Source organism: Poecilia reticulata, linkage group LG10, assembly GCF_000633615.1.
Source record: "Poecilia reticulata strain Guanapo linkage group LG10, Guppy_female_1.0+MT, whole genome shotgun sequence".
Taxonomy (NCBI): Eukaryota; Metazoa; Chordata; class Actinopteri; order Cyprinodontiformes; family Poeciliidae; genus Poecilia; species Poecilia reticulata.
The window spans coordinates 2,908,009-2,919,835 of record NC_024340.1 but is presented as its reverse complement, the minus strand read 5'-3'; the positions used below and the strand labels follow the sequence as shown (position 1 = coordinate 2,919,835).

General features: G+C 39.2%; 1 protein-coding gene across 1 annotated transcript in view; it reads right to left on the bottom strand.

Annotated features, from left to right (window-relative positions):
• gria1a (glutamate receptor, ionotropic, AMPA 1a) overlaps window positions 1-11,163 on the bottom strand; it is a 58,507-nt gene extending 47,344 nt beyond the window's left edge. The window contains exons 1-3 of the mRNA XM_008419590.2: window positions 10,896-11,163; window positions 6,657-6,841; window positions 690-743 (exon numbers count right to left, since the gene is read on the bottom strand). Of these exons, the coding sequence (XP_008417812.1) occupies window positions 690-743; window positions 6,657-6,841; window positions 10,896-11,070 (414 nt within the window). The 5' untranslated portion in view covers window positions 11,071-11,163. The remainder of the gene's footprint in view (window positions 1-689; window positions 744-6,656; window positions 6,842-10,895) is intronic.
• Between the last annotated feature and the right edge of the window lie 664 nt (window positions 11,164-11,827).

Genomic DNA, 11,827 nt, shown 5'->3' with positions numbered 1-11,827 from the left:
TTATTAACGACTGCAGCCACTTTGCAAATCAGCCGCTCCTGCCGTCCGAGCCTTATCATCTGAAATTAAATCTGGCAAACTGGCCAGACAAGAGAGATTGAACCAATCTAAAGCCCGAGCGGTGAGAAATTGTCAGGGCCAGCGGCTGCATATTAATGTTGTTACAGCCCYGCRCTTTCTGCCGGTGTCAGCTTAGACTTCGCTTTGCGGCATTTACCGAGTGCCGCACTTGTCTACGTATTATCGGCACCGAGGGAAATGGTAGGAAAACAAWAGAGAGCGCTGATAAAGCTCTCACAGAAAGGCTCGCCTGACCCTTTTCTGTCAAACTATGTCTGCGCAGTTTTATTTTTTTATTTTTTTCCCCCTCAGACTGTCACAGATCACCCTCCTGTGCTTTAGTCTACTGCTGAACTGCTGTCGTTTCCGCTGCTTTGACAGAGAAAGAATAGCTGGAGTGGAAAATGGAATGAGAAGATGTAAAACCAGATAGTTCCACCCTAATTTATCGGGTGCGCGCAAGTCTATTAAACCGGCGATAAAGCGCTGAAAGTCAGGAACACAGTTAAAAGCTCAATTTATTGGCAATCCAAATTCAATGAAAGTATGAAGTAGGTGGGAAAGTGTGTGGGATTCCTTTTTTTTTTTTTTTGCAATAAAAAAGCTGTTCTGTCGCTGCAATTTCTTACCAGGTTGGCGAGGATGTAGTGGAAGCTCTTTGCGTTCTTTCCTTGTTCTACAATCTGCAAGGCAGAAGGAAGGGGAGAAAGAAAAAAATGAAACTTTTGTCACAAATAAAAACAAGTTTACAAAAGTAATACCAGTATTACTATGYCTTTAAAAAATGTGATACTACTGAGGTAAATAGAGGCACAACTGTAGCTGTAGTTTAAGGGGACACTTAAAATATGYCTCTTCCTTGTGCAACATCATGRGAAAATTTAACATAATCAGGAAAGAAATTAGGAAGAGAATTGTGGACCAGCCTGAAGATGCCAAGTTAATAGTTTAAAACAATGATATGCAAGCACAAGGGAATGTGAGTTAGAATTACATTCTTTTTTTTTTTTTTTTTGTTGAGGGCTGCAAATTCTTGAAATTGCATGTAGCAATACTGTTTGCAGTTTTCTTTTTACACATTCCGACTCTTTTGGACTCTCAGTTTTAGTTCAAGAACATAAGTAATTTGCCAAAGCATTCACAAATGGTAGGAGTATTTTATTTGAATAAATTCAGCCGATATTAGAATCAATGAGCCGAAAGAATAAAAGAAATCTGATTTGAAAACGTCAATGTGTGCATTTCTAGTTTACAACMTTCTCTTTTCTGAGGATCTAAATTAGCTTTTTTTTCTCCCTCCAATATTTCTTTAAGCTTCAGCGTTAGTCTTCAGTTCTCTTCAGTGGGAGAGAGTTTAAGGAGCACTCATGAATCCTTAAAATTTGCATCACCTGGTCTTTGCTGACAATGCGBGTGGACGAGCCATAACGAGTTAATTAGCATCCAATGCACTGGTATGAACTGCACGGTGCTTCAGCTCTCTGTGCGAGTATTAAATAAATCTTGACCCAGCATCAACAGCTAGCAGCGAACTCCTGAGAATAATTCATGAATGAAATGGCCTGATTGCACGTAGCCACACATTAATGCGTGCAAACGTCTAAGTGCCAAAATTAAAAGTTGAGGGTTTGTGTGCAAATGTTGTCAATATGCGTCACATCAGAGAAGAACTAGTAGGAAAATAATAATTTGASGCATGTAAAATAACAAGCTTGTGACTTTTGTGTGTGTGTATGTGTGTGTGTGTGTGTACAATGATACTGCAGGTCATGACAGAAGGTGGCATTTGTTATTAATGGTGACACCAGCGCGCAGGCCAGTCCTCTGGCCAGGCCTCAAGCGAGGAAAACTTGAGAGTTGGAGGRGAGTCGCAGCCCAGTGCAGACAACAATGCGCATGCCATAATACCGCCACAGTGGACTGTCAAACGGAAAGGTTTTGGCATCAATTTCCTTTTAATATTACATGCAAATTCGAAGAGTCACGCAGAGTTCATTTGCGACAGAATAAGTTGTTGTTTTTTTTATGTCTTCCCATAATAAAATGCATGCAAAAAGCAATTTCCTATCGCAGAAATATTCTTCTAGGTGGCCAAAGGGGAAAAAAAAAAAGTAAATAAAAATGACATTCTTCCTCTATATGTTGACCCTCAGGATAGTTTCTGTGACATTATCATAACATCTTTTGTGTACTGTGTGAGATGAACTCAGGAGTCAGTTTAAAGGGCAAAGCAGGGAGAGGCGTTTCCACACGTCCGTGCGCATGTGTGTGTGCGTGCGTGTGTATGCATGTGTGCACGTGTGTGTGTGTCGCTGCCTTTGTCATTGTCTGGATGCACAGGGACAACAGTGTGGAGGCAGCCAGTGCATGTCAGTGATTGATGGCAGTCGTCTGAATGGGGAACTTCTCCGGTTCGGCTGCTGTAAACTGGTGAAACCTGATGCAATAACCTTAACGTTAGACACCGGCTCATCAATAACAGTTTTGCACAGCGGCCTCAGTCAACAGAATGAAACTATAAATGTTTTTATTTTTTCCTTCTTTTWAAAAAWTTTTTTTTTATAAACAATATAAAAGAAGGAGCCAAACTCAAAAATGAATAATATCAATGACAAAAAATAAATTATACCCTGTCGAATAAAGGTCAGTCAGAAAAAGGCAATAATGAACCACTTCAACTTTAAGGGGCTTTTGAAATAATGGGTTATTGACTTCAGAGCTTCGCTGACAAAATGCAGCTCAGATTGAGAAGGAAGCGGTTTATCCAACTTGCAGTGGATTATCAATCCTCATAGCACCTTCATCGGCTGCTTGATTTTTAATCTGAGGATCCGGCATAGACTGACTGAACAGCAAAGTCAGCCGAAAAAACCGCATCTGCCGCACAGCATGTCAGCATATGCATGAGCAAATGATTCAGTCTCACAGCACAATGTAAATATGGTCTTATCTGGAAGAAAAAAGACGGAAAACACAAGTATTTAAACATAAACAAACACCGAAATAAGTTATTAATCGCTTATTATGAAGAGAAGCTTTGTGTGTATTATTTACAAGACTGTCCTTCCATGTTATGGCTGTTCAGGTTACAATCTAAATCAAACTGGAGTTTTTATATAGCAAGAATAATTTGTTACAATGAACACGCAGACATACACAATATATATATAGTCCTGGAAAATGTTAAGTATTATATCAATACACTATTTTGAGCTTTTCGTGACCATACGGTTCGCATTTATCATTTTTATGGATGCTTTCTCTTATGCATCCAGATGTGAGGCTTTATCCAGGGAGGCTCTTTTGCTTTGTGCAAGCAAAGTATTAGCAATCCTTCAGTGAGTTAGAGCGAAAGTTTGCAAATCTGCAGGATACTTCATCAGCACCCTGAGCAGCAATTTAGGAAACTTTTGATGAATGACTTGTCTAATGAAGATATGGCTGATATTAGTGTACTGAGCTTGCAAGACAAATTATACTTCAGCACATCAGACATTAAAGTACTGCTCACATCATGAGTTAATAATGCCAAACGTAATTCGGCTGCAATCAAATACTGTATGGACTGCATCATTCTGGAGCATTTATCATACTAAACATTTTTGTTACTATGAGTCACCAGCATGGCTTGAAACATCCAGTTGAGAAACAGCCYCATTATGCAGCCATAAAGCCATAATGAACAACATTGGATTTAAAAAGGGAAGAGATGTTGATATATGGAGTAGGTTTCTTTATCCAGGTAGAAAGTGCCGTGAACTCTGAAAGTAACACGTCGGTTGCCTGCTTTTTGCAGCCATTAAAGCTAGGCTCAGCACAAAAGCAGATTAATGCGTTTCGTTGCTGGCGCATCGAGTACGAAGGCTTGAAAATGCAACGATTTTACACTCGGCGATTGCTCGTCTGACTTGAGAAGTTAAGAAAAAGCAATAAAATAAATGAATGGGTCTTCCTAGAGTGRATTTAGAATTTGGTTTTTAAAGGACTCCAATCATCACCTGGAAAAATTTGCACGTTGGAAGGTCCGCCTAGTGAAACTGTTGTTGATAAGCTGCGGTGGAACAATCTGTGCTTGGCGAACAGTTGACAGCGATGCCAAGCTCTCGGGGTGAGTGGGTGACAATCCAATCATAGGAAATAAAATGCCAGCTAAAAATGCAATCACGTTGTTTTGAATCGCTCCCATTCCTAATGTTCCAGAAGAAAAAAAACTATAAAAATACCTGAGCAAGTACKGTTTTCAGATTTTTTTATTTTTAGCAAATATAAATCCGATAATGTGTTCTATCCTTTACTCTTAAATCCTCRAATAAATTTCAGTGCAGCCAACTGAATTTAGAAGTCCAGATTGTAAGTGTGTGTCATTAAATCTCCGTGTGAACGCAGATGTTCTCTAGAGGCTTCAGAGGGTTATTAGGAAGCAGTAGCGAGCAAACAGCACCTTTAGCAGTYTAACAAGGCAACCAGCAGTTGTGCACTAAAAAAAAAAATCTGGCCTTTATAGAAGAAACRTGAAAAAGGAAAACGTTGTTGAAAGCAAGTAATAAGAGTTCCTTTGATGTTTGACACAGGTCAAGTATAAGTCACAGCAAGTATGCAAAAGATGGTGTGTTCTTTGATAAGGCCAAAAACAAACTTCTGGGTCCGGATCTAGAAAACTAACACTACTAACACATCACTGGTCCCAAACTCCAGTCCTTGGCAACTTACAGCCCTGAGACTTTTGAATTCACCAGATGGCTGAATTAGCGATTCATCCTTTCATAAAACAGCACTCAAGGGAGCACCGCTCAAACAAAACCACGCCTCCTGTGAAACACGGCAGAGGCAGCATCATGCTGCAGAGATGCTTCTCTTTAGCTGGGAAAGTTAAACGGGTTAAACTACAAGGCAATGCAACAAGAAACCCAGTTAGATGACTGTAAAAAAAACTTGAGATTGGGTTGGCGTTTCACCTTACAGAAGAAGCAAAAAGCCTAAATATACAGGACGTATTACAATTTTACAGTTTAGATCAGATAAAACAGTCAAACTAGAGACCTAAATCCAATTAGAAATTTGTGGGTAACATTTGAAAGTTAATATTCAAAGATTCTCGAATCTTCATCCAATATTACAGAGCCTTCAAGGTATGGGAAATTATCTGACATGCTTTCAGACACGTGATGTCTGAAATGGCAACGACGGAACTATTCAAGTTCTATTGTTGCCATGCAATGGTTTCCATAGCAGCCATTACCCCCTCTGCACCTAACTCACTGGACTCTCCCTCCCCTGTCCATGTRGAAGAGTTACATTGTTAGAAATGTAAAGTGACTATCAAGAGAGTTTTTAGTAGCACAGATGTTGGATTTAAACAAAAAAAAAAAGAAGTGATGGGATGATTGTAAAGGAAAACAGCTGTGGCTCAATGAGTAGTGATAAGGAAAACATATTTTTAAAAATAATAAAATTAGGCACTTAGCATAAAGTCATTCTGTATGATAGATTTTTCCACATCTCCACCAAAACTGATAACTGATAAACTGAGAGAGAGGGGAAAAAAAGAGCTTTATTATCTCTGCCTCCCTCAAAAGGAGACGCATTTGGTTGTAGTGGCCGTAATTAATTTGCTTAGCCATGTGAAGCAGCTTTCATTCTGACGTCTGTGCTGCTGCTGCTTTGTCAAGCCTGAACAACACTGGATTTATTTTATTTAAACCTAAAAAGTACAGCACTTCCAAGTTAGAAATCTACATGCATCAACGGGCTGCTGTTCCAATCCYTGCTCTCTATTGTGTYGGGCCTCAGCTTGACTTTATCTGTGCCGTGTTTCCGTGTCATCTGCTGTAATTTGGTGCTTTTAATCTCCTTGTTGCACTGGAGTGTTCTTGACTGTGTCAGGGTTCATTTGGAAAGTCGTTCTAAGATAATTCTATAAAAATGGATGATTTAACAAAATTCATGGTCAGATTATACTTTATTTAATTTAACCTGAAGCATCGCTCCGCGGCTTAGTGTTTGTTTTTGTTTTTTTCTAAAGAAATAGGTCTTTTATTTAAAAAGCTGCTCTTTCAGTCACCGAACATCGCTGTTGTCGTATGCTACCATGCTACCAAATGTTGTCAGTGTGTTAGTGTGTGTTTAACAGGTAACTACGGTTTGTCGTTGTGGATTTTTTCACCAGTCTAATATACTTTCTTTTACAAAATAAGTGGAGCCAAGCTTGTTGAAGGTTATGTTGAAGGTTATGATGTTGAATAATGAGGAAAAAAACCAGCAAAATATGTTGTTTTTTTTCTCTGGTGTTGAAGGTAGGTTTATAGTCTGACGTACTGGTAACTATACAGTATTATAGCGATGGAAATGTTAAAATATTGCAATATATTATGCAATATAATCTCAGACTCTAGATTTGCAAACCTGGTAGCATCATACTCCAAATGAACTACATTTAAGAGGTTGCTAAAATGGACACTACACTTCAAGTTGTCATTCATAAAACCTTTTGAAGACAATATGCTAGTTTTCTAAATTCCACAATCRTTGCACGACTTTGATGTACTCCYTCGTTTAAAACCCCTACTAAAAGAAAAACAGACGCTGAATRACTTTACCTCTTTGAGAATGCCAGTAAGTCTCTCGGTCTCACAATCAATGATAATATTCCCCTCCTTCCACTTGTCCAGATCCTTGAACACTTTCAAGAAGGAGTCCCCCGTCATGCTCTCCACGTTGACCGAGGTCACCAGCCAGTTCTTCTCCGCCGCTGTGTCCAGAACCTTCTGCAGCACCGAAAGCCCTGCGCAGAGACAAAGTAAAAGTCAGCCGCTGCAGAGCAAATAACATTCGGATGCATTCATCAAGGAAACTCCTGCAACGTTTGTCTCCAGAAAGCGAGTCGCGAACGTCTGCCTTTCGTGAAACCCGATTACGCTCGCGTTCTGCGGAAGCAAATTAGAGCACCTTGTGAACCGAGCAGAAGCTGTGCAGAGACCCATACTTCTACTTATAAGCTTATCCATCAGAATCTCCCCTGTAGCTTTAGTGATAAAGTGTAATGAGTGGGACAGTCCATTAAGCACTCTGACACTTACAGGTGTGCTTCTCCGGCGCGTTCGCCGCCGGCCTAAGTAATCACCGCTTTCACGCTAACAAATAATCGGCCCGGGCTTCATCGGGGTCTGCGTGCGCGCGCRCGCAYGCAYGCAYRCACACACACACACACACATGCAGCCACACTTGCGTTCTTTAAGCACCAATTACAGGTGGCGATACTCAATTATGCTGTCGCCGATATGCCGCTGAGACACTTGAACATCACAGTGAAGCAGAGCGGCCAATGAGCTGAGGGCTTATGGTAAGACAGGAAATAAAAGGCGATTAGGGAACACATTGATCTTGAGCTCTGATTTACAGTCTGACTCACTGTTGTACTTCTGTGCTGCTGCTGGCAAAGGACCGATCAGATTCCTCTCAAGCTGGCAGTCGCAGTCGTTCCACAGAGTAAATAAAGTAATTTCGCCCACACTGAACTGGCTGCTGTAATCTAAATGAATTGTAGCAATTAGAAAAATTGTGAGATGCAAACCAGCATTTGACGAGTTTTTTWAATTTTTTTATTGCTTATTATGTTTTTGTTTTTGTTGCTGTTCTTTTTTTTGCTACACTCACGTTATCTTTAGAATTTCTGGCGGTCCAGTTTCTGGTTTATCAACAACAAYAAAAAAGACAACGTACACTTCATCAAAATAACTATAATAAACGTGGCTAGCAAACATGAAAGATGGCGGCTTGGTCTTATTAAAATGCACAGCAGCTGCTCTCCAGGAAATTCCTGCTGCCTATTTGACACCAGGTCATTAACCAAAAAAAAAAAGACAAATGGCGTTCCAGCATCATATATGACTGCAACACCTTAATAAATGAGAAAGCAAGAAAAATGGGAGTATGTCGAGAAGAAATTAGATACAGGAGCCGGAGAGGCATTCCTGCAAAGCAACATGGAGATGCACCTCATCTTTGATGGTGCCGTTTTTGTTTTTTTTTGTTTTTTTTTTTACCCTCTGTCGCTAATGAGTGAATAATTGCCACCCTYGTTGGTGACAGATTTAACAGTAGCTCTGTAACTGATGACAGGCATGGGAACACGGGAGATAATTAATCACTGTTGTGAAAAAGATCAGTGGGTCAGCTATTGCTCAATGGAGTCAATTTCAGGTGTCTTTAAAGCTTTCGGCAAAACGTGCGGCGCCAGGCAGCACAAACACTCTCAAAAGTCACAGAGTGGAATTATTCATTCCCTTTTCTTGTATTTCTTTTCTTTTTTAAAATTTTCTTCCAATACCTTTATTTATTTCCCAAAACCCTAAAGTGTTTTTAGTTGCTAGTTTTGTTGATTAGTGTGTATATAATACTACAACGTTTGAGAGCTTCATTTGAAAGCACTCAAGATGTTCTAAAATTGGCAACTGGATCTGTACCAATTTGCATATTAGGAATCCAACGACAGATGTATAGCAAGCGTTCCAAAAAACAAGTCCTTTACCACAAATAAAACGGAGAACATGTATGTTGTACAAAAGCCAAAGATAAACTATTAACAGTTTATTTCACCAGTTCAAAATTGCTATGAGAAGTTGAAGTAATTAAAAACTATTTCAGGATTTGCTGCCACAGCAGATACTTGGGACTAATAAACCAGCACCAGCTTGTTATACTTCCAGTGTTGCAATATAAAAGGGCGAAAGGCAAAACTAACTAGTAGGTCTCTGCATCTGTTCCCATGTGTTTAGATTTTTAGTCTGGATTCACTTGGAGCTCATCCGTTTCCTTGGGTAAATCGCGCTTTCATCAGGTTATCAATGCGGCCGGATTATCATCATCACAATATCCATTTCTTTATTCCATCTACTCTTTATTCCTCCCCTGCTTCTCCTTTCCTTTCGAATTGCTATATTTGCATCAAATAGCATCTTCTGCTTCCAAACGTCCCTAATGCATCCGTATAAATCAGAGCCCGCCTGACAGGGAGCCTCTCAGGAGATACAGAGGCAAAAAAAAAAAGGTCCTCCAAAGGCATCCTGGAAGAGAATAATATCATAATGGAATCTGGCTGTGATAAGCACCTTTTTAGCCAGAGGCGGTACATGGAGACCTGGGCATCTGGCGATTGAGAGAAGAGGAAAAATAACAAGTCGGGAGCCCGTTTCCTCAATATTGCTCACGATAGGGTTAATAGGTTATCAAATTTTTTTCCCTTTTCTTGGCCTTTGAAACTAAAAAAATAAAATAAATAAAAAAAGAAAAGAAGAAGACAAGCCACTCATTTGTCAAACAACATGGATGTTTCCAAAAATAAAATAAAAAAAGAGGAAAATGAAAGGCATTTTGGACATTTCGAACGTACCTATTTTATTATTGTTTTTGTGCAGCACTTTGGTGCAGTTTTAAACTTGCTTTTAAAGTGCTATATAAATAAATTTGACATTGACATCTGTTTGAATTTCTTTTTTTCAAACAACAAAAAATCTCATGTATTTGGTGCTTGGCTACTCAGTCTTTTTTAGTTAAAAAAAAAACAAAACAAATGTTAATCTGTTAAGACTATTAGCATGGCAGCTAAAATAAACAGCTTACTGAGATGTCTAAAATTCTTAGAATCATTTCTTTTCTCATATAAAACAATACATCTAAACTGCAAAGTTTGTACCCAAGACGATCAAATCTTTAAAGGTTCATACATTTACAATTTTGATAATAATAAAGAAGAATATTTCCACAAGACAACCTACCTTTTTTCTTTTTTTTCCCCTAAAGATACAAATCATGCTTAAATATTTAGAGTTAACATATGGAACCATGAGGAAAATGCATAAACAAACAAGACAAATTGAAGTAAATTGGGTTTTTCTTCAGGGCTTAAAATAACTCTGTAGGAATGGTGACTGCAGTGTAGTATCCAGGCAACTGAGGACCACTGATATGGATTTCACCCGCTTCATCCCACAACTCAGATACACAGAGGTGACCCTGGACACACAAACACACACACCTACACACACACATGCAAGCACAATATCTGACATTTCTTGAATAGATAATAAAGTAGCTTGTGGAAAATACCAAAAAATAAATACTTTTTTTTCTTTTAATCAGGAACAGTTAAAACCAGACTTCAGTCTAAACGGAGGTAAACGTCTGTGAAATCGCTGGCTTTTAATAACTTTCTTATTTTTGCTCCCACAAGAAGTCAAACATACGAGTGCACAGGAGTCCTGCATGCTAGAGGTTACACTTCAGCATCAGCTAAAAAGCACATATGGATATGCACTTTTATGTAAAGTGGGTGTTATTTTCTGTTACAAAAAGCAGCATGAAGCAACCGCGGTCATGCTCTGAAAACCCGCAACACCTGGGACAGATGGCACGGCATAAGGTAAAGCTTTTTGGCTGTACAGAAGAAGGCTGACAGGTGCTCGGGCTAATTTCTGTCTGCCTTTGCAGGAGTTTTATTAAAATGGTCGAACTGAATGTTAATACCATTTTTTACTGTAAGAGGAAGCATGGAGGCACAAGTTACAGCTGGTGGCAGATTGGTAAAAAGACTAATATTTTGATCTGTTACCTACTTTTATTTGCAAGTCATTGCAGGTTGTTGGTGTTTCTTTTTTAAGTCTGCCTGTGAAAAGACGACTTCTGTTGCCATGGTGATGTGACACAGTCTTCTCAAATATTTTAGAGAACAACACAGACACACACACGAACGCACACAAACAAAATGCTCAAACTAGCTACCCAATCACCTTCTCTGGAAATGACCAAATCTCATCAACGCAGTGTAAAAACAAACCTACCTGAGTCGGAGCTGTACATGTAGACGAACTTGTTCCACCCGTAGTGCTCGATGACTCCCACCAGAGCGTCCTGGAGTTCAGGCCTCAACTGGATGACAAACTGGTTAGCGGTCTCGATGGGGAAGGATGGCGTGACGAAGCAGACATGCAGCGCGCCGCAGAACGACATGAGCATGTTTACAGTCTTCCTGTCGTAGAGGCCAATGATGGCGTACACACCTTTGGAGAACTGGGAGCAAACTGGAAAGGACAAAACAGAAAGTGAGAAAATCTGGGCTTAGGAAAACGGCAAGATCAGTAGTAAATAAGGGACTCTTGGCTGGACAACAAGCTATTCCGCAGGCTGTGGGAACAGTGTGGCTCCTACAGTTCATAAAAATATTTTCTCAAATAAATTTTTTGTACGCATCGTAAATAAAACAAAAAATAAAAAATGACTGCAAATAATCAATTGGAATGGCTGCATGTGCGCTTTTAGCTTCACTGTTGTGTGATTTCATAGTGGTCATTCTCCAACAACCTGATTTAAAGTGGAAACTGCTGGAATATTATATTTGCAGGAACTTCCTTCTCTTTCTGTTTATCCAGAAAGTGCCAGCAAGAGACATTTTCCATCTGATTTCTAAATGTTTCAATGAAAATAGAGGATTTTAAAGATCAGCAAACCAAGGATTAGATGTCGAAAGAAAGATGGAGTGAGGTGACAAAGAATATCTCTAAATGCTGTTGGTAATTGGTTGTTTTATTTTTTATTTTCATCTTTTTTTTTTGATGATACAGACAAACAGAAAGCCGAATGACATAAAGAAACCTAGACTACTCATTTCTGAAATCTTGTTATGTTAAAATCCTTTTTATTATTAAGGGTCTTGTTCATGAAACATTAAATAAATTCCATCAGCTTTATCGAGCACCGACACAAAAAAAGTTTT